The 23507-nt window shown below is 36.9% G+C and overlaps 1 protein-coding gene across 1 annotated transcript in view; it reads right to left on the reverse strand.

Moving 5' to 3' along the window:
* The window catches only part of GBE1 (1,4-alpha-glucan branching enzyme 1), a 136910-nt gene that overhangs the window by 37573 nt on the left and 75830 nt on the right, over positions 1 to 23507 (reverse strand). The window contains exons 8-12 of the mRNA XM_030954545.1: positions 15850 to 15965; positions 15012 to 15139; positions 10591 to 10689; positions 7940 to 8050; positions 4942 to 5113 (exon numbers count right to left, since the gene is read on the reverse strand). Of these exons, the coding sequence (XP_030810405.1) occupies positions 4942 to 5113; positions 7940 to 8050; positions 10591 to 10689; positions 15012 to 15139; positions 15850 to 15965 (626 nt within the window). The remainder of the gene's footprint in view (positions 1 to 4941; positions 5114 to 7939; positions 8051 to 10590; positions 10690 to 15011; positions 15140 to 15849; positions 15966 to 23507) is intronic.

The following is a 23507-nucleotide window of genomic DNA, read 5'->3' on the forward strand; positions in this document are numbered from 1 at the left end:
CCAAGTTGGAAGTGGTCTATCACTAAGTCTCTGAGAAACTGTAGGTGAGATTTCAGATTACACCCTTGCTTTCAACTTTAAAGTGAACACAATTGTTTTCTGTCAGGCTGCCATGGAATTAAAGCACCTGCTGGATCTGGCAGCATATTTGTCACCTATCCTAGGCAAGCATATTAAGAAGGATGACTTCAAACTGCCTCTCCTAAAGCTGCAGTCTGTACCAAGTGAGCACTTCAAGGTTGCTTATCCAGATGAGTTGACTGAAGTGAGCGAATTTGAAGAGTATATGCTCTCCCACTCTTTAAAGCATGGTCAAAAAAGTCACCCTTCAACCAGTGCACAGATGTAAGATGCATAAGAAAGTGAACAGAGAAAAGTGTCAAAATGCAACATGTGCCAAAGAGATCCAAACTCCCTTAGGTTTAAGCTAAATATCCTGTTCTTGATACAGTTTCTTTTTCATCTTGATTAGGCGGCAATAAAAAGAGTAGTTCAGATTTTGTTTGAAGTAACATTCCTATTTATATTGTCAGTTATGCTGCATCATTTTTATTTCAGGTTTCTAAAGAATATTATTAAAGAAAATGGTTCACACCTTTCTCACACTGATATTGGTGTCACTGTATTGGTGATACAGTTTTTGCACCATTCCTTTTCTTGTTTGTCAATATTTTTTTCAACAGCCGGCTGTTATAAAATTCCTTAGTTGAAAAATAAGTTTCTGAAAAAATATCTAAGTTTCTCCCTCTAAAATACTCCAAGGAATAGATGATGCATGTCATTTTACTAGAGACGGTAGATAAAACTGCTGTGTAAATGAACTAACAAGTGGGAGAGAGGTAACTTAACAGAAAAATTACTAGTGAAACAGTTGAATGTCAACCCAAACAGTAACACTATCAATGTTCATGATAGCAAAAAATGTTCCAGTTACTTCAAATAACTTCCTAACTATATGCATATATATAGTCTCAAAAATTGTTTTGCAGGGAGTGAAACTTGGTCTCTGGAGTCTTAATTAAGAGTTGTTTTACTACAGGAGAGTCATGAAAAATAGTGCTAGAGGTTCATGTAGCAACTAATCTCCATTTAAATCAATGGATTTGAGCTTAAGCGAATTTCAAATTAAAAAAAAAGAACCAAGGAAATGATTGTTAGCAAGATGAAAAGCAAGACCCTACAGGGGCATAGAACAGTTAGTATTTGTTCTATGAAGGATCTCAAGGACCCAAAATGCTATTTAAGGCCCTTTGGGTATGTACATTCTGGGCAACAAAACAACTACCCTCCCTTGTCTAAATCTAGACACACAGATGTATCTTCCAAGATAAGGAGAGACCATGGAAACAAGTCCACTGAAGAACTGGCACAGCTTTTTTACATGTCCTGCAGGCTTTCCCTAAGTGCAAGACAGATGCAATGAACAAGAAAAATACAAAAGGAACAGTCAAAGAAAAACACTTAACTGTTGTCTACAGCTTGTCTTCAGGGGCAGAATGGAAAATGAAGCAAAAAGAAAATGCAAGGATGTAGAGACAACAGTTTTGTAGTGGTAAGTTCAAATATTATTTTCAAGAAATTTGTGTGAGTCTTTATTTACACTGAAGTTAAAAATTGCTGGGTAACAACAGTGGTTGCTTTATTTTTCAGGCTGAGATCAGAAGATTCCTGTAATACTCTAGAAGTCTTATAACAACTTCTATTAGTCCTTGTTTAGTGCTTGAGGAATTATGCTCAATCTCAAGCACTTTTGTTATTTTGTAGGGGACTAAAACTGACAATTAAGAATTTTAGCCAGATACAAGTTTTTTGTTTTGGATTTGTTTTCACATCCACTTATTAGGGAGGGCAGAGATCTATGGCCCTAAATATTTTTGCATTCACTTAACTGGTTTTAAGTTAATTAGATATGTATGCTATTTCAATATCACTGTAACTACAAGCAAAAGCACTTGAGTGGGGAAAGTTTTTTCTTATTATTTACAATTAAAAAGATTACTTTCACTGTTTAATATACACACATTGTAACTGCTTGAACCTATGAGTGTCATTGAAGTTCAGACATTCATATGTGCATTGTCTATGTCAAGGCCTTCATAGAAAATTAGTAAAGAAAGAAACCCCTTAAGAAGCACAACTGAAGCGTTGTGCAGAAGAACTTGGAATTTTTGTGACTTGCTAAAATTCTGTGTCAACTTTGACTCATAACTGGCCTGTCTCAGTATTAAAATCTGTCTAAAACAGGAGGTGGGTCGTACAAACTACAGCTACATTGGCATTGTTTCTCTCTACCTGCTCTGAAAAAAGAAAATTTAGACACAGCAAAAGTTCCAAAACAATTGCTACATTTTTGCTATTACTGTGAAACAAACTGGCCTTCCAGAGAATGCATTCACTGCTGCAGGACATTTATCATTGTTATGTTCATTTTCAGCCAAGCATATGGAGTTTCTCCTTTCCCAGGTTAAGTCTTCCATGTCAGATGCACACACGAAGCCTGAGAGATCACCTGGAAAGCTGCACATAAAACCAAAACACAGACTGGGGGGCAGAATGCTCCCAAAGGTTTTTGTTACAAGGGAACCAATTTACTGAAAGGACAGAAATTTCCTGTTCACATTTAACTTTGCATACAACACTCATTGAGGGATATAAGCAAGTGGGAAGAAAAATAAAAGTCTCCAGTGAAAATTAAACATCCAGAAACACAAAAAATAAGAATTACAACTTCCAGGATTTTTGCAGTGGTTTCTTAGAGATACATGTAAGAAGGACAGAGAACCATCCAGTGTGAAAAGTGAGAAAGATGAGAGAAAGCCACAATCAGTGTTTGATGCACAGACTTCTGTCAGCGAGAATCTGCTTGCATGTACAGAGCTCAAATGATGCTCCAACACATGTGTAATTAAATATTATTCCAGCTCTTCAAAGAGAAATTCCAGGATATATTTGAGAATACAGATTTCCACTCCTGACACAACATTTTTTAGATGAGGTTTCTTTTTCCTTAAGGTGAGCAAAGCATTCAGAAAACAGGGTGTTTCTTTGCTGGGTTTTCAGAGACAGGAAGCACTAGATTCTTCATGGAAGGATCTAGGGAAGCACAGAGGCACCTGGAATGACTTCTCCAGGCACTGAAGATTTCCACTCCCTCCCTCACCCTACAGGAGGCTTCTCTTTCTTACCTTTGGCATTCACACAAACCTGTAAGTTAAAGAACTAATTTGTCACTGTATTTGCTTAATTAGATACCATGTTGCAACATGTATTTTAAGTCCACAGGACTGCCAGCATTCTGAATTTTATGTTTTCTCCTCCAACACTTATTACAATCTTTCCACCTTTTGATATATAGCAAACTATAATGTAGTTACTGAACCATTTGCAGTACTCAGAGATACCCAATATTAATTGCTCAATCAGCCAGCATTGACACACTGGATTTAACATGCCACATTGCATTACTGATTATATTTCTAATCTTACTAAGTCAATCTGGGCATAAGACACCTGCAGTTTAGCTGCAGTATTTAGTAAACACCTGTTTCCTTAACTATCACAGTATCACTAGTTTGAATGGAAACACACACCTCATACCTTGAACAGCCTGATTGCACACTTCATAAATATTTATTTCATTAACTCTTTTTTTTTAAGAGTGAAGCAAACAACCTACATTTTCTTGGAAATAATAGTTTTACTAGTACTGCATGCGGTGAATTAGTTTGTTCTATACTGAAATAGCTTCAATTCTTTTTAAGAAAATCAACCCAGCATTTTCTGAGTTTACTTCTAATACAAAGGAGGAGAATATGTACCAGTATGGTAAACTTAAATCCAGTGTCACCATTGTCATATGTTCTCCAGGTTTTTACTCAGAAAATATGATGTTAAATACACCATTATGGGAGAAGGGCAATATATATCCAACAGTCCCCTTAAACTTTATATAACAAAACATTTAACCACAAAAGTAGAAAACAGTACTAAGCTAAAATTTCTATAATTTTTAAGTGTTACATTATCAGAAAACGGAACTGGCAATTTTGTAACAGGCTTTCAGCCATTTCATTCCCCATGAGACTATCACAAATGCTATACAGAACTTGTCAGATCACATTACAAAATTTTTACTGTAAAGTAAAAACTATTTTGCAAAAAAATTAAATAAATGAATGTTGCCAAGAACAGACAGCATAAATAGCTTTGGAATTTTCCATAAAGCTAAGAATACTCAACTTTTAAGATGACTACCTGAAACCATAACTTGCTGATTAAATTAGATTAACAATTGAACTTTCTTGTAGCAACTGTGCTTAAGAAGTAACTAAACAGTTTTGTTTTACAGTTGATGGACCAGAAGAAAGTACCACTAACTCTTGCAATTTCTGTGCTTTGATAGCAGCATGTGCCTCCTGTGTCTGTGATTTGTCCTTGCCTACCTCATTAAGCACTAAGAAGCAATGAAATAGGTCAACTGATTCCAGACTACTTCCTGACAATTAATAACTGAAATAAGCACAGCGCTATCTTTAGTAAATTCATTGTTACCCTACAAAATTTAAGAGAATAGAGATGAAAATTTAAGAGAATAGAGATGATTCTCTAAAAGAATAGAGATGAAATACAACTCAGCTATGTGAGCAACAGCTCACCACCTGACAAACTTGCAAAACAATTAAAATACTAGCCTGAGTTGCAAAAGTTATTTCTCATACACTTAGAAACCATCTTGATTTTATTTTCTTGTCTTACCATACATCTTGCAGACAGAAAAACAATGCATATTACCTTTTGTAATAAATCTATAAAAGCATTTATGCTCCAAATTTCAGCACTGTGATAAATACTGTGGATAGAAGACGATGTCAGATCATTTTATTTCCCCGCCACGCATTCCGTAGATGAGAAAATGAGAGACTTTTTCCTGAGATTACTTACCCATGAAGTTCAGATAGCTCTCTCCTCCGAGTGCATGAGTAATGAGACGAATCATTTTATGAAGCTGGATCCCACGATCAATAACTGGTGTCAGAGGCATGAGCACACTCATGTTTGTGTACATCTCCGCATCCATCAGGCGAAAGGCCAGGGTCTTATCACCAACCAGTGCCTAGAACAGTTCAGAAAGACACTGAAGAAAACCCTTGGGTGTAACAGAACTGTTTCTAAGTTTTGGTTTTTTTAAAACAGGGGGTCTGTATCATGGGGGGAGGACTTGCAAGATCACTGCATGATCCAGTCCCTGTTCCTGAAGGAAACCACCAATGATCATCAGGTCATGGTGACTCTACATTCTGATCACTGCATCTGTGCATTGTGTAATGTGCCATGTAGATCTGGTCTGCTGCCAAAACCTGAGGCAGGGATGTCCATGAGCTGAGCCTGGATTGGATGTCAGCCCCAGTTGTCTGTTTTCCCTTTGCAACCCTCCCCATTGTTGCTGGGGCTCCTGGGCTGATGGGATCGAGTGCATAATGGTAACAGACTAGCAGCTGTCTAACCCCTGGTCCTACATTTCACCTAATGGGATTCGTACTGCATAACTGCTTCTAAGAACTTTTTCACCTACAGATATCAAATGTGAAATAGCAGCATCAACTCAGTAAGTCACAACTGACCAACCACTTGGGAATTTTTATAGGAAACACAGAAAATAAGAAAGCGAACACCTAAAGTAAAAATGCCAGGAATGTAAAAATAAATGGGTATAAACAGAAGTGATTCAGACATGCAGAATGTGTATGAAGCATTCACTTATATGCAATCAAGAATGTGGCTGGTTTTCTGCGATTTCACACAAAAGAAAAAACTGAATTACTAACTTGCTAGTGCTCACTGCTACTAGAGAAAGGCCACAAAATGCTATTCAATATATTAGCAGGTAGGTAGTGGAAAACATTTTGGAGCATTTCTATTTAAATAGCTGACTTTTGTTCAATTAGACCAAGTCTTGTTTTATACTCTTGAAAGAAAACTTACTAAATTCCAGAGATACAGATGAATTGTAAACAGGTTTAGCTGAAAAGCATCATCATCCTTTCATTTTCCAGCTGACAATATAACAGCATATATAGATTACTCCCTTAAGTAAGAAAATACTCTATTTAAAGGCAAAAAAAATCCTATGTGACAATGACAAGACTGAAGACTGCAATGAACAACTATTTTCTGTATTCAGAATGTGGCATTTGTTAGTGCCATTTAATATCCCCTAATCTTTCCATTGGAAGAGCAGCTAAGTGTTTCCCTATTCATGTTTTCTGTGGCAGCTGTGATTTTATAAATGGATATACTTCCCCCTTCAATGATCTCTTCGCTGCCCCAAAGAATCTTATTCTATTTAGTTTTTTTCCTTATGAAAATCAATCTTCACCTGCTATTCCTCTCCACAGCCTTTTTTTTTTTTTTGCAGTTATGCTGTATATCCTTTAAAATACAGGACCAAACCTGTCTCCAACACTGAAGATACCCACAAACCAGGAAAGACTGCAGTAGCATGCTGATTGAGCTCTTTGCTCTATTCCACTCAGTAATTCCAGGACTGCATCTGCTTTTTTGACAGCTATTAGATTTGGAGTTGCTATTTTCACACTCTTCCTACAAGACCTTGTATCCTGACTGGCAACAGTCAGCTCATAGCCCATTACAACATACAGGAAGTCAGGATTGTACCCTCACATGCATCACTTCAGGCATCTTCAGGCTGAATTTTATCCACACTTTTTGTCTCTCTAGCCTACTTTTCACATATCAGCCTGATGCATGTCTGTAATCATTGTTTTCTTTTAATTAAAAATAATGAGTTTTTTTCCCCAAAGTATGACATTCTAAACAGAAAATGCAAAGTGATATGGAAAACAACTCAATTGCTAAAAGTCACCATGAAATAAAAGAACAGCAACAGTAATGTTCTATGCTGTGTTTCAGGGTGAGGAATCAACTTTGATGAAAGCAGCTTATCATAGAATAATATATATTTTTGAGTAATTTCTGAAGTTCTTTATCAGGATCACGCATTAAATGAACACTGCAACAGACTCTGAGGTTAGAGTGTAAGTTGGCACACAAAATGAATGGCAAACTCAGAATGCTCTTTTTAAAATATACAACTTGTTTTGGACATTTCTGTTGACATCTATTGCAGAAAGTACAGGAAATGGAATATCAACCTCTATTATATAAAGGGAAAGATAGGTTATATAAACAAAATATAAATTTCTTAATGAAAGGTTTAAAGATGCTAATTGTACAATTCCCAAATTGACTCCCAAGAGTCAGTGTTTTCTGACTCTTCAGAAACAAGGGTTAAAAAGATTGTGGGAGATGAGTGTTATCCAAACTCATCATTACTTTTTCTTTTTTCCACACACAGAACTATTATAATTGCCGTACTTTGAACCAAACTGTTACAGCATATTTCATTTAGGTCTCAAAAGAGGATGTTTTCAATCCTTCCAGAGAGGAAAGCTTTCATGAAGGGAAAAGAGTCACAAATAAATTTCTTAAATTGGTGTATTGTTTATGCTTATCAGAAGTAGTGTTCTAATTTACTGAATGGAAACTGCATGGATTATACACCTTCCTGTCTTCTATGGCAGGCAAAACAAGAAGCTTCGTCTCATTTCTAAAAATCAAAACAAAACTGAAAGCCAACATTACCCATGCACTCCAGGGAGAATTCTTTTACTAAAATTAAGGATCATAAAAAAAACCCACAGCAAAACAAACAAACAAACAAAAACAAACCCCCCCAACCTAAACAAAACAAACAAACAAAAAAGTACAAAAAAAGAGCACTAGTTCAAATCTACCCATTTCTGAAATTCTTGTCATCCTCCTCAACTCCTTTCTCATTTAAAAAACAGAAGAAAAACCCCACCAAACTTCTAAACAAGATCATTTACTTGGTTATGAACAAACAAACAGCTGAAAATACCTGGTCGTGACTCTCTGCATAAGCAATGTATTTTTCTTCACACCGTCTGTTTGTCAATGTATGCACAATATTGCCCATATTCCAGTCTTCATCTTTCAGCTCCTTAATTATCTACAGAAATGAAACAAAGATCAGTGAAAAACTGCTTTAACTAAAAACATGTAACATTATCTTGGCATTAACAGAAATTTCCAATGGATTGTGAACTGTATGCTCATGCTCCCAAGTTCTGAAGCAATGAGCTTTCTCTGACAATCCAAAAAGCTGACTTTTTCCTTTCAATTTTCCCACATACATATAATACCTAGAATACTTTGTTTCTCCTCTAACCTCCCCAAGGAAGCTCAGACAACAGGTTTTGCCATTTATTATATGAATCCTCTGATACAGGGGATAATGTGATTGATAGGACCTGCAAGAGAGCACTGCACCAAAACCACGGAAGAAATATGTGGGCACAGACCTACCTGGTTCACAATATCAGGAAATGCAATCCTGGCATATGGGAGCTTCCAAATAAAGCTTGGGCAGTGTGGCGCTACCTCCTGATTTTTAACCATTTAAATTGAATGCCATTAATAGGAATTTTCTGCCTCGTATCACATTATTTCCTTCCTCTGCTAAATCTAGCTCAATCTCAGTGTTAGTTTGTTCTTTTTTTTGTACACCACTTTGGAGACCTTCATTGATCACAATGACTTAAATGCACACAAATAAATATAAAGACATAAAATAGAAGTCATAAAAAGGCAATACCAAGATGGCCAATATCACACTGTAAAAGTTAACATTATAATTGTAACTGCCCATATACTCCTAAACAGCTTTTTCCACCTTCATTGATTTTTTTTTTAAGTCCATAAATTGTCGCTCTGAACACATTGAGGTCCCTATGTAGCATCATATTACATATACATCATATTACATCTATCTTGAATCTGAACTAGTACAACCACTGCTGTGACAAACATTTTATCTTTCTTACTTTTACAGATTCCTCAGAATTAGTTAATGGAATCTCTTGCAGATGCCTCAGTTTTCAAATTGACTTTAGCAAGTTGCCTAGAAAATTTCCTATTAACAGGGATGTACTTAAAAACTGGAGAGAGAGTAAGCACTTTAGGAGAGTTTGATAACAGCCGATAAACTGTTTAGCTGAACTTCTCCCTTCCAACCATCTCAGCTTTATTTTTCCCTTCATGAAATGTGGTAACAAACTCTGGCATCACCTCTTTCTCTAACTCCACATCTCTACTCTGGTCACTTATTTGCAGTCTTGGCAAGAAGCTTCCTGCCTCATCACACCAAGTTTTTGTACAATGCCAATCATAACTGATTTGCACTCAACATCCCATCAGTGTCCCATGCTGTCCCATGTCAAGTGCACGTTCAAGCTAGAAAAACTCACATTTTTTCCAGTTAAAGCATTTGCTGCAGGACAGTTATGTTTTCTATCCAAGTATTGTGAATTACATGAAGCAGACCATATCAGAGATTGCTCAATTAGATTGCAAATTTTTTGCATTTGTAAAATTCTATGGTCTGGGGTTTTTTTCTGTGTAAGATGAACTTGGCCACTTGCACTTTGCTCATCTTGCCTGCTCTAAAGTATGTTAAGGAACAAAACAAAAACCAAACTAACAAAACTCCAAGAAACCCACAAAACATCACAATTAGATATTTGTTCTTAAAAAAAAACGAGCCCTTACTGCATCCCAGGACCTAAATGTCTAAATTACACATTCCAAGTTTTAATAATGGTGTCTCTGTTGGAAAAGCTGTCAAGTTTGTCTTCTGAAAAGAGGCTTGAAATCTGTTTTTCTATTGGCCCTCTACCTCCTAGTTAAAAAATTGAAAGATGCTGAAGGTAAGCTAATTTTTTTGTTATTATTCTTATCTCCATACTGTATTTAATGAAGCTTTAATGGTCATAAAGAAGATTTATTGTTTTCAGATCATCATGATATCCCAAAGGATTCGAGTGCAATATTTTATTTAACTGAAAAACATTCTCTAAAACATCACTAGAAGCCTTTTCAGATCATTTAGTATTTATGCCTTTTCTTTTGATTCTCTATATTAAGGAAAAGGTGATATAAATCCTTAGTGTAGTCAGAATTTTTTACATAATTATATTATTCAGTTTTGTAACCCCCCGTATCAATTGCAGGTGTTTGTGTAATTCACCTAGGTTTACTTTGCTTAAACTTTCAGGTCTATTTATATTCAATGCCAATTTCTATGCCATGTTTTTGGAGTGATTTGTTTGTTTTTATATATTTATATGCATACAGTTAACTTTTTTATCTACCTGCTGAGATTCAATATAGCTTACACATTCTACAGCTGTTGCAAGACACAGGTCATTTCAAAGAAATCGGGCTTATGTGTATTGTATTAAGAAAACAATTATCAGCTGGCATGTGAATCCCAGCTCCTGAACTTTCCCACCTGAAACCTACATGAAATCTGACAGCTCTCATTTCAGCCTCTAATACCTGTGCTCAAGCCTATCAGAATTTATTTCAATAGTCCATTAAAATAAGAGAAAGCAAAACTTGTCAGCAGGATTCAGAAGTGTTTATGTGTATGCACTGACAGAGAAGCATCCCACTTTGAAGAGCAGGATGTATTTTTGAAGAAGCTCTCACCTGTATCCACTTATCTGGAATGGCCATGGCAAGTCGATAATCAAAGCCCCCTCCTCCCTCTGCCACAGGCCGACAGAGAGCTGGCATTCCAGAAACATCCTGGAACAGATCAAACACCCACAACATCATTTCCACAGCACTGCAAATATCACTGCACATTTCCCACCAGTAATACTGATATACAAACATAAGCAGCTTCAGAGATTGACCTGGTTTAAGGGAGAAAAGAATAAATTTAAATTGGCTATTACTACACCCAGATGTGCTGTTTGAATGCAAAAGTTACAGAGAAAAGCATTATGACTTTTCACATCAAGTACCTCAGAATACTTTAATACAGTAAATATTTAAATGGGAAGAGACCTCAGTAGATGCAGAGTTTGAAATAATTAGCTCTCTTGAGCTCCAAGTAATCAATAGAAAGTACAGCATCAACAAAAGACAAATTAAACCTTCATTTTGTTTATTGATATTTTGCATAAGGAATTGCATAAAAAAAGGTTAAATATAAAGTGCACTAAGGAAGAAAAATACAATCTCTACTCTTCTCTCAAAACAAAACCTATTGATCCAGCTAGTCCTGGAAAGTGACATGCTCTTACTGCATAATTTTCCAGTTTCATGTTTATGGATGCTGACTATTCTTAAATTTGTAATTCCACGTTCTCAAAATATTTATTTCACCATGTTGTTAGGCAATTTTATCATGCAGCATTCTTTTCTAAAGTTATCTGAACAGAAAATGCACGTCTTTAACAATTGCAAAATAACCATCAGTACTCAATTTTATTAACTTCTGTGGGGGAATGGCTTCTCACTAACAGCAGTTATGGATTAACAAACACCTCTTGCATCTACACAAGAGAATTTATGGAATTAATACTGACTAGAACCAGGGCTTAATTAGGAAGCTCATTCTGATTTGCCGGATTCAATCCAGTTTTCAATCCACTGACATAAGGGAGTAGATCAACCAGATCACCAGGAAGCTCATGGATGGCATCCCAGGGGTGGAAGGCAAGGCTGCCATCCAGAGGGACTGGCTGGAGGAATCAATCAGCAGAAATGTCACACAGAGTGTCAGAATGTCAGCAAGCTAATCCTGATCCTGGGATGGGCCACCTCCTGCATCCATAGGGGCTGGGCCAGCCAGGCTGGGGAGCAGCTCTGCTGGGGAGAAAGGGCTGGGGCTGTGGGCCAGCAGCAAGCTGAGCTTCAGCCAGCAGCCAGGCCTGGCCAGCACGTCCCAGGCTGTGTGAGCAGCACAGCCAGGAGATCAAAGGAGGGAACTATCCCCCCTCAGTCAGCAGCCATTGGATCACACAGAAAACTGTGTCCACATCCCACATGCTTTAAAAAACAAATAGTGAAGTGGAAATTCTTTATGAAGTTTTACATGTGATAAAAATTTCAAAAACTCTCCCAAATCAGTCAGAATGGATAGACACAGACTCTTGGTCTCTAAGTTATACAGGACATGATGATATGAAACAAAAGCCTTTTTCTGTAATGCCACAATGCCTGTCTGGAGGACGTCCAAGTCTGAGATTTAAGCAAGTACCATCTACTTAAATCAAAATAATTAAAGACAGATTTTTGGGAAGTAAAATTCCAAATTTAACAGCATTTATATCTATGTCTACAAATTTTAACTGGATACACACACACACACAAAAAAAAAAAAGTTTGTTGAGTAGATCAAATGTATTTCAACCTGGAAACCTCCTAGCCTGGTACAGCCCTCAGACTACAACACATTACTGATCTTCCACAGAGGAGGCAATGAAGTAACAACATGTGATCCAAGGGGGATCAAAAAGGACTTCAGGGCCTTGAGACACTTGGTAAGGGAAGCTGAGGCAGAAGCCCTTTTCTCTAACTCTAGTTGAAGGCAGGAACACTGAAAGAAATGGATGGACTGAGTCTATTCATACATTGCTCCACGGCTGGTGTCACTGCCAAAATGTTGGGGGTTTTGGCAGTGGAATGGGCAGGTATGCTGGGTTCAGACAGGAATCACATTTGATGTGAATCACATACAGTGATGTCTGTACTGGGCCCAGTTTAAGTGGGCCCATGGGAGCCTCATGAGTTTAGCAAGACACAAGTCCCCAGGGCTGCACCTGGGTTGGGGCAACCCACCCAGGCTGGGTGTGAACAGATCCAGAGCAGCCACTAAGACTTGGAGGTGCTGGTGGGCTGGACATGACTTTTAACGTGCTCTTGCACCCCAGAAATCCAAATCTGTCCTGGGCTGTGTCCAAAGTGGGCAGCAGGAGAAAGAGGGCATTTTTCCCCTCTGCTGAGATCCCACCTGCAGGGCTGCATCCAGCTCGGGGGTCCCAGCACAGGAAGGACAGGGACCTGCTGGACCCAGTTTAGAGGAGGGCCATGAAGATGATCAGGGATAGAGCACCTCTGCTATGAGGAAAGGATGAGAGAATTGGGATTGTTCAGCCTGAGAAAAAAAGCCTTTGTGGTGACCTAATTGTGGCCTTCCAGTACCCGAAAGGAGCCCACAAGTATGACAGAGAGGACATTTTGCTAGGATATGTATTGATGGGACAGGGGGGAATGGCTTCAAATAGGAAGAGAGTAGGTTTAGATCAAATATTAGGAAGAAAGTCTTTACTGTGAGGGTGTTGAGGCACTAACACAGGTTGCACAGAGAAGCTGTGGATGCTCCACCCCTGTTCAAGGCCAGGTTGGATGGGGCTCTGAGCAACCTGGGCTAGTGGAAGATGTCCCTGTTCATGGCAAGGAGTTGGAACTTGATGATCTTTAAGTTCCTTTCCAACCCAGGCCATTCTATTATGCTATGATTAAACAGCTAATTTCAAAGCATTTGTTTATAAAGGTTTGAAAAGAGATGCATATAAAAATAGAAACCACTGTTTCTTTGTCTGTTTGTGTCTAGAATACTTCAGGCATGACATAATTTTACTCGTCATTTTTTCTTCCCATTATAAAGATCTTTAATTGCCGCTTTATTTAGAAGACCAAAATGAAAAACAAGCGTATACTCAGTAACACCTAAAAAAATTAGCAATTACTAAGACAGTGAATATACAGAATATTAAAAAGCTGTAAAATCATCAATTAATTACATTAATTAGGGAATATATTATCATTAGTTATGGCCAGAGAAAAACATTTTTCTCACATTGCACTGATTCTATAGGCAAGCAGACATTCTTCACTGCCTTCTGTAATTTTCAATTATGTCAATAGTTTCTCATTCTGAAATTCTCCTTTAACCATGAAGCACATTGATCAATTCTATGATTCATGTAGCAACTTGCCGAGGCAGAAAATTATGTATTGAAAAAGAAGCAGCTCTCAACTTAAGCACGAGAAACCGAAGACACATCTTATTAAAAAAATAAAGAATTCTTAGGCCAGGTAGTCCAAGACAACTAAACTCAGAAATTCTTTGGTAGGAATGCTTGTAATCTAGGACTAGCTAGAAAATTAACTGATTTAATTTCAAATGAATACAGCTCAATGAAACCACCTCCAGTTTGCTACTTACTGCTCCCCAGATGCTGTTTTGGTAGCTTGTCATTGAGCTCTTAGCAGTGATTGTCTATGATAGAAGACTTTACCATAAATAAGAAATTAAGTAAAGCAGTATTTTGCTTCCTAAAGATAGAGAACTCTTAAGCATCACAAACCCTTTTATTAGAAATCCATATAGTCCCTAATGGTATCAGATAGATACCACTTTTTCCTCTAAACAAAATGAATTATTTAAACATGATAACAGAAAAGAATCCTCCATGTTTAAATCATTTTTCTTCTGCATAAAGAAAAAATACCAGTGAATATTAGAATTTTGAATGCTCTGCTGTTTCATACTCTTAAAAGCTCCATGTGCCAGAAACATTTTTAAGTCAAAAAAATTCATCTTAATCAACTCAAGTAATATAGTCTATTTACTCCTTTGGAAACCTGGAGAAACCTAATAATAAATTTAAACTACCCTATATATTTAACATCTATAAGTTTATTGCATTTAATTTGAAGGGTAATTGTCAGATATACCAATATAATTCAAAATATGCAAAATATCATTAGGGCTGTTAATCTTTAGTACCGCAGAGCGCCACTGACAAATGGCTATCATGCACAAGCAATAAACTAATAAAAACAATTCTCATTATAAGTTCAAAGGTGATGAAGGAAAAAAAAGAAAAAGAAACTGCCACATTAATTAATAATCTATTAATGCTGAGAAAATTCCCAGAGTGCATATTCAGGTTGTTTTTTCCCACCAGGCAAAGTCTGTCCACTAATTAATATTTTTCAGCTCATGTCACTGCTTGAGTACCCAAAGCATGACTTGATAATTAACAGGAAATTCACATCCTAAAGCAAACTAATCAATATTAATGTCATTGAGGATGGCAAAATGATCTTACCTCTGCTATGGTTATGCATTCTGGGTGCAAGGTATTAATCATGTGATTGGCCAGCATCAGGTAACACAAAGCATCTTCATCCACATGTAGGCCAAAATACTCATTGTAATCTCCACTGAACCCTGTGCCTAATAAGACAAAAAGTTTTAAAAGCCAGAGTCAAGTTTTATTTAGCAAACACAGGTATTTCACTCAATATTCAATTTTATAAGCACAGAACATATTAATGATTTTCCATCTATCCTCATAGCAACAAAGCAAGAAAATTAGCAAATCCAGATTCTTTTGATCATTCACAGAATATCCTGAGCTGGAGGAGACTTATTAAGATCAGAGTCCAATGCCTGGCCTTGCACAGGACCATCCCCCAGAATCACACCCTGCATCATCCAGGTGTTTTAGGAATCTTCTGAACCTGTTTGTGCCAGCTGTGTTGTGTTCCCATCCAGCCATCCACCGTGGCACTCCAGCCACAGGACTCATCCCACCAGTTTTGCTTATGCCAATCATGTCAAAACCCTAGGACCCGGCTAAAGCTTTGAGCTCCTCTATTTTGTTCCACATGTGTGTTGGTACAGAAAAACTTTCAGTACTGTTTGTTATAGCTGACACCTTGTGGAGCACATTGAGGGATCTTCCTAATGCTTCCATCCTCATGTTTTGGTTGTGCCATCCCATTGCTCATTACTAGCAAGCCTGGTTGTGTCCCTTTCCCATCTAGTTTCAAGCTCTACCAACAAGCCCCTCTAGCTCTTGTGCTAAACCCCTTTTCCCCCCTGAGAAACAGTGAACTTTAAATGAACAGAGCTGCACCAGGAGGGCTGACATGAGGGCTCACCAATGCCGTGGTGGTGATACAACATAGACGTAACGCCGTCAAACCGGAATCCATCGAAGCGATAGTCTTCAATCCACATCCTCAAATTAGACAGAAGGAATCTCAGGACTTCCCAGCTGAAATACATTTATTAAGCTTTAAAAACCTTGGGATCAACTTGAGTTCCTTATACCATGTCCTCCACCTGCATATGTGGTACTTGTATTTTACATTTTACTATTTTAATGACTTCTTCCCCATTTTTCATTAACCTTTCCCTAAAAGATTTGTCTTTAAGTCTTTGCTTTTTACTGCACAAAATCTTAAGACTGGAGATAGGAGGTTAGTAAAAACTCTCAACTATGTACATAGACATCTAACAGGGTAGTGTCTGAACACATATATTTTACTACCCATATTTGCTGGTGTAATTTTCCTTTCCCTCCCTGAAGATGGTTACTCTCTGCGGGAAAAGATGCTATAGAAAAGGAAATAAAATTTTAATAGGCAAGAACTTCTCCCCAAGATTTTATGGATTTATAGCAATTTTTAGGCATAATTGCTGTTCAATAGCTGCCCTTCCCAATTAATGACAAATCACATGTCACCAGTAGAACACCAAATCACCTACTATGTTGCAAATTTACACATTTGAAAAGTAAACCAAGAGAAAGTTGAGGAGGTGTATTTTGAAGTTCAGAATATCAGGAATGTGATATAACACACACACACATGCACAAAGCATGGAAATGACATCAAAATATAAAAGAGGTTCCAAAATGAAGAAGCATGTGGAAACATTCATGAACAGATTCTGATATTAAGGAATAAAATAGTTTCATGAGCAGTTTTCCTAGCATTCATCACCTCCTCTCCCTGGGCATTGGTCTCTGTAGATTCCAAAGATACCCACATCTTGTTTCTACTGTTCCCCCTCCATGGCACAGCCCTCTCTGACACCTCCTCCTTCAAGCCACAGCTCTAAAGAGCTCACCCATCTCAATCAGCTAACACAAGATGTAGTGAAACTGGTCTTGCCTACATCTTCAACACTTGCCAATGTTATGATTTCTCTCTAACCAGTTTTCCAAGACAGCATAGCTACAACCCCACTTCCTACCAAGTTTCTGTTCAGAGAAAAGCCCAGGAGCAGGCAGGGTCTCTCCAGCCACCCTCTGCTGGGTGAGACAGAATGGGTAACGTTGCACAAACCACACCAAAATTTACCTATGCACATGGTAGGCACAAGGTAATGAAGAGGACCCTTCCTACATTTCATTTAACAGACATCAGAAGCAGTAATTTCAGAAAGAAATTCTGACACAAGGAATAAACTCCATTTTGACAAACAAATGTCACCACTTTCCTTCTTCCAAGACTTCTTCCTATGAAGGATGCTTTAAATCCTGAGTAAGTGGTATTAGAAGAAAAGATGAGAGGCTATGGACACACTATAAAGTCAAATCCTGATCTCACTAAGTAGCCAATTCTTATTAACTTCCATAGAACTTTAATATTTCTCCTTCTTTCTGCATGCACTGAACAGAGATACATAATTGTGCATATAAAGACAGAATTCTTACCAAATCAAAACCTCCAAATTTAGGAAACATGAATCAGCTCACTGTGAATTCCCTCAGTTCAACACCTTTCCTGGGCATGCATTACATGACAAGATTTTTTTGGTTATTGTTCCATTACTACACTCCCCTGCTTCAAATCATCCAATTCACAAGTTAACATGACACTAGTAAGATCTCAGGAGCTTGTCTGAAGAACCTTTCATATATTTATTAGCTCTCAGATGAGATGGTTTGCCGTGAATAGACAAGATTGAGATTGCTCTGATATTGAAAGGGATGGAAAAGTATCAAAAGTCCTACAAACTGGCAAACTGGTCACAAAAAAGCAATTTTGTGCAAACGTTTGCTGTATCTTTTTCTGACTCAGCATGAAATTCACAGAAAGCCATTTCCTGCAAGCTAAATACTGTGAGAAAAGAGCACAGCATTTTAGCAAATAAAATTAGTATCTCACACAGAATTAGGATAATGCATGCACAAAGAGTACATTAATTACTACAAGCACTATCTAGACTTAAAAGTTATTTCTTCTCATTACAAACATCTTGACTTTATAACCCTAAAGTCCTTAAGATGGTGAGGAGGATTTGTACATTTGTAAAACATACACAAAAGTCTCAAAATGGATAACAAATGCAATTTTTTTCCACCATTGTTGGCATTAAAGATTGATCTTTGGGAAAAGATGGAGAACCAGCATGAACAGAAATTGTAATGACTTTTAGATGAAAAAGCAACAACAATAAAAACAAACAAGATGAATTTGTTGTACCAAAGTATTAGTTAGAAAATTTATGAGATCAAAAACCTGAGTAGGAGCAGCAGATGTTTTCCAAGCATCTGATTGCACATGGGAGAGAAGATCATAAATAAATAAATAAATAAATAATCATTTAATCTGGGATATTAGTCTAAACTTGGACAAAAAATCAGCTTTAGGATAATTTTTAAGAAGTATATCAAGTACTAGCAACCATATTGACTTGTAGAGAGATAACTACACGGCTCCAAAACATGAACCAGAATAACAGATTTTTTGAGACATGAAAATCATACAAACCATACAGCGGTTCATTTTTTCATCCAAGTCAATTTGTTCATGGGAGCAGCAATATTAGACACAGAAGTTGACAGAACAAATAACTTTGCAGAAAGCCAGCAGAGGCCAAAATTGAAGAAGCATAATTGAGACACAACCACCACAGAAGCAGTAATTCAGGTGCATTTCCAAAACAGCTCATTCTTGTATTTTACAGGCAGATATGGAAACGGGATAGCATTCATTAGGAATGCAATTTCTTCTGGAAAAAAGCCATATCTTAAGTTATATCCTAAAAATCTCACATTTTTGCATATATCAAAATTAAGGAAGTTCTTTCATTGCATGCATGATCAAAGACAGGCTATTATGTAGCTTTTTTATGCTGTATCATCATTAAGGAACAGAATGATTTACAGTGTAAGAAATCTAATTCAGAATTCACTCAGACATTCAAAACAAAGAAGGTCTTTGCAGACAAGTATTGCTGGATTTTTTTCCCTTCACTCTTGGAGCCCATAGCTCATTTATTAAAAACAGATTTTTTTGTTTGAAAAAGTGGAATGAGCACATCTACCCTAGATGACCTAGTTTCATGAGGTGATGAGACATTTAACAACTTTCCTATACTAGGTCAGCAGAAAACCTATGAAATTGCTTATAAGACACACTTGTTATTTACTTTTTTCCTCTATACTAACAAAAGAAAGCAAAATAATTATTCACCATAAGCATTTTAAATTCCAGTCCAAGATGAACACGAAATATTTAGATGCAAGGAACGCATTTAAACCAGTTAATTTTGTCACTATGGACAAAAAATAATATTGGCTGTGCCTAATACAGTTTGAAGATGTAATTTTTGAACCATATTAATTGCTGACCTTCAGGAATTGCATTTATTACTATGTACTGGAGAACTGCTGACCTTATAAGAATCTAGACTTTTATGATGATATGCCTTTTTCAGTTCTCAGTGTTATATTAACTTAAGACATAGGAGCACTAAATTGCTAAAACATTATTTCTCAAACTATCCCCAAATATTTCAACAGCTGACTGGCCTAAATTCAATCAAAAGATTGCTAAACAAAGAAATTGGCCTTCAGTCTAATAAAGTTAATAGTTGTAAATTAATTGGATGCAGGGCTGCACAATTACTTCTGTGCCTTTCTGTGGGCAAAACTCCAATTCTTCATAAACCACAGACAAATATACATACTATATGCATAATATATAGAATCATAGAATGGTTTAGGTCAGACAAGACCTCCAAGATCATTGAGCACAACTCTTAACAGCACTGTGTTCACTACTAAGCCATGTCCCTGTGTGTGCGCATCCACACATTTTAAATGCTGCCAGGGATGATTCTTCCACCACTCCCCTGGGCAGCCAGTCACACAGGCTCACCCTTCCAGTGAAGACATTTTTCCTGATATATAATCTTGAGGCCATGTTCTATTGTCCTGTGACTTGCTGCCTGGGACAAGAGACCCAGCACACCACATCCTCCTGGCAGGAAGTTGTAGAGACCAGTAAGGTCTCCCCTGAACCTTCTTTTCTCCAAACTAAATAGTCTGAGTTGCCTCAGCTATTTCTCACAGGAGAAGCAGTTTGGCTTTATAAATATATATATAAACAATACTAATATGTATTAAACATAATCCACATTATGTTTTATATATTTACACTTTTCTATTTAAAAATTCTAATAAGCAGAACACTGGTTATTATGCAGCTTGTTTTCTTGGTTTGTTTTGAGAGCAAACAAGAGCAGCAGCTTTGAAGATGCAGAGGGTTCTCCATTTTAGTTAAAATTGGAATTCTAGAGTGCTACATCAGACAACAGCCCTTCTGCAACCATTAATCCTAATCCCCAAAGTCCACTGCTATGTAGGGAGAAAGCACTTTTTTTTCCAATATGCTGTAAACAATATAATAGCACTATGCATTTATTAGACTTATAGACTTCTATTCAATAATTACTTTGGCAAAATGAATTCTTAGAATGAGGAACATTGTTTACTCATATAGAACCAGTAGTTCTGAAATGTTCATGAAAGTATTTTAACTTTTTTCCCCTCAAAATTCTACTTCCTCTGTTGGTACCAAGCAGTACCATTCAGCAAGGTGAAACAAGAATTTCCCAATTTTTGATTGCTTAGACATTTGATCGATGCTTTGAAAAGACACCTCATTTTAATTGTGCAGGTTAATTCTGCACCAACTCTCTCTCATATTTTGCCAATGAACTAAACATGTTTATGAATATATTCACATGAACTTCCTGAAATGCCATTTGCACAAAAATCTTTCTCCTCAAATGAACTATGAATTATATAAGGGTTCAAAATAACCTGCAAGTAAGCAGCACTGTCCTAGCGTTGCATTTTTATGGCTAGTCCTACCCACACTTGGTAAGAGTAAACTAGTATCAAATAAAGCATTCAGTTATCTGCCCTATATAATGGAAGCAATAATTCAAATACTATTCTATATACTAAAGGTTATGTCCTGCAAAATGTGAATATAAGAACAGCCTTGCAGGCAAAGCAGGTAGGTACTTATTGTAATGAAATTTAATACTCTTGATGCTTTTTGCTCAGTGGGCTTCCTGAGGTAAATAGAAAAGAAAGAAAACCAAGTACTGAAGACAATTACCTCAGTTTTAAGAGAGCCTGCAGGGCATACACATTTTAAAATAGAGAAAGTATCAAAAAAATATTACAAAACTCTTTTAAATGCTGATAAAGCCTACATGGATTTGAGCTCCGTTTTGGATAAATTAGCATTTGTCCCACTTATATTCTACCCAAGTAAATTATACACTAATAAAATAAAAATCTTTGAGATTATTTAAAATTCTGTTCTCCCAAAATAAACCTCTTAGACAATATTAAGCTTGTTTCGTCATATAATTAACTCTGCACATTAACAAACAAAATTTGCTGTTCTATAAAATCCACCTAAATCACAGCTTTAAAGATGTATTGTCAGAATTGGCATACAATTTAATGCAATTCATTATTTCCATAATTAAACAGTAGTTTGCTGTTCAACACTGAGTTTGCCTTCAAAATAAGTCTAAATGTAGTGCACAAATAGCTACAAAGCATTACAGGTCAGGTGACTTGATTTTAATCAGATCACTATCCTGACCTTTACTTAGAAAACAGCACCAGTTGAGATAGGGTCTGGTAAAGAACCAAGTGTCAAGGGACATTTAACTGCTTTGTTGTGAGGTGCTTTTTCTCCCCTGAAATAGTATGCTACAAAATATGTATAAGAATAAACAACAATTATCCTCAACTTTATTTATTCCCTATATAGGAAAATCGAAATTACACTCAAAATCAATTCATTCCATTAGCAGTGAGAAAAATATTAACTACCTAGGCAATTGTTAGCATTTTTAAGCTCTACTTTCTCAAAGCCATCTTATTAAAAGCCTGAAACAGTGCTTTCTATAAACCTAATTTCATTTTTTTACTTTAAAATACTGGTTCCCTAATTTATGCTCACACAATGACTTCAAAGAGACACTGAGAAGGTGTCTGGTTCACACACAAAAATCTTTAAAGCATTTGCATCATGCCTGTACCTTCAAAATGCAAATTCAAACAGGTTTAATTTGAATTCAGGTGCATTTTTTTTTCTAATGCTAATGAATAGCAATAGGTATTTAAGCAGCCAAGAAACAGAATTCTTCACAAAAGAGAACATTTTGAAAAATCCCAAATAAAAGCACTAGAGAAGTGAAGAAAGACTAGACCTCTGCCCTTGAGAAAATTCCAGGATTAGTACAAACAGATCATCAAAAAATATCTGCTTTTCCTAAAAGTTAGAGAGCACTGATGATTGATAAGGTATTGTACAAGGTATCATGGTATAGGTGAACTTGAGCCTCAGAGCAACTATGATTTGCCTTCAGCTGTACACAGAAAAGACTTTTCAATCTACCATTCAAGTATCGACATCCCACAACAAATTATTTTTTTAAGTAATTACCTTGAAATTCCCAAATCAAAACTTTAATCCTCAAGCAACAAAGCATGGCAGGTACTTTTTACGTTAACGTAGCACAATGAACCTCATAAGGACTATGAGTTATTATCACATAGAAAAGACTGAAAAAGGGGCAAATTTTTGCATTTTACCAACCTAGGACACCACCTCAGAAGATATTATCTGAATATCTTTTTGCTTTAGACCCTCAGAGTCCAGCACACTGAATCCCTCAAGACTTAGCTGCCTGTCTGTATTTTATTGACTGAAAGTCTATCGTTCCCTTCATCCCAACTAGGCAGTTGGTAGCAATGCCAAATCTAGAGAAGGATAAGAAAATTTTAAGAGCAGTCAAAGCGTTCATTATCAGTCATCATCCAGTACAGACAACACAGGAAGCTTCTGAGATACTGACTCCACACCTTGAATGGCAATCTACTGATTTCTAACCCTGGGGAAGCAGGGGCTAAGGGAAGTTCACTCTGTATATTAGCTACTACAAGGCTTAGATTACTTCCTCTCATGCTTCCAGATCTTATCCTCAGCATCAGCAATTGCTGTGGATACAGTCCAAAATGTTCCTTTCAGCACCGTGGGATGAGACTGCTCAGTTACGTGACAGACTTTGGCATGGAGGGCAGAAAAGTTTGTACAATGAATTATTACCTTCACAGAAAAACACTTCCAGTGGAAAGCTTGAAGAGCCTGAAGACTGTCTTAGATCATCCCCAGCACAAGATTCAGGGAATCTGCAAGGGGAAGCAGCCACCTGGCAAAGCTGACCAAGGCACGAAGCCGTCCCCATTTTCTTTAAGGAAGAACAGAATGCAAAGCTGCTGCATTTCTGAAAACCAGCACAGGAGATCTGAAGTACAGGGTTCATATTAAATAGGAATCCATCCTTAAGCACAGCACGGTATTTCTCTCTTTGCTGCACCTTTTGAAGCTACATTCTTCAAGAATGTAATTAAAGAAAGATATTAGCTCAGACTGGGCTGTGCCAATAGAGTTGCAAACTTGTAAATACACTTTCAGTATGTTTCATAAAT

This window comes from Camarhynchus parvulus, chromosome 1 (assembly GCF_901933205.1).
Source record: "Camarhynchus parvulus chromosome 1, STF_HiC, whole genome shotgun sequence".
Classification (NCBI taxonomy): domain Eukaryota; kingdom Metazoa; phylum Chordata; class Aves; order Passeriformes; family Thraupidae; genus Camarhynchus; species Camarhynchus parvulus.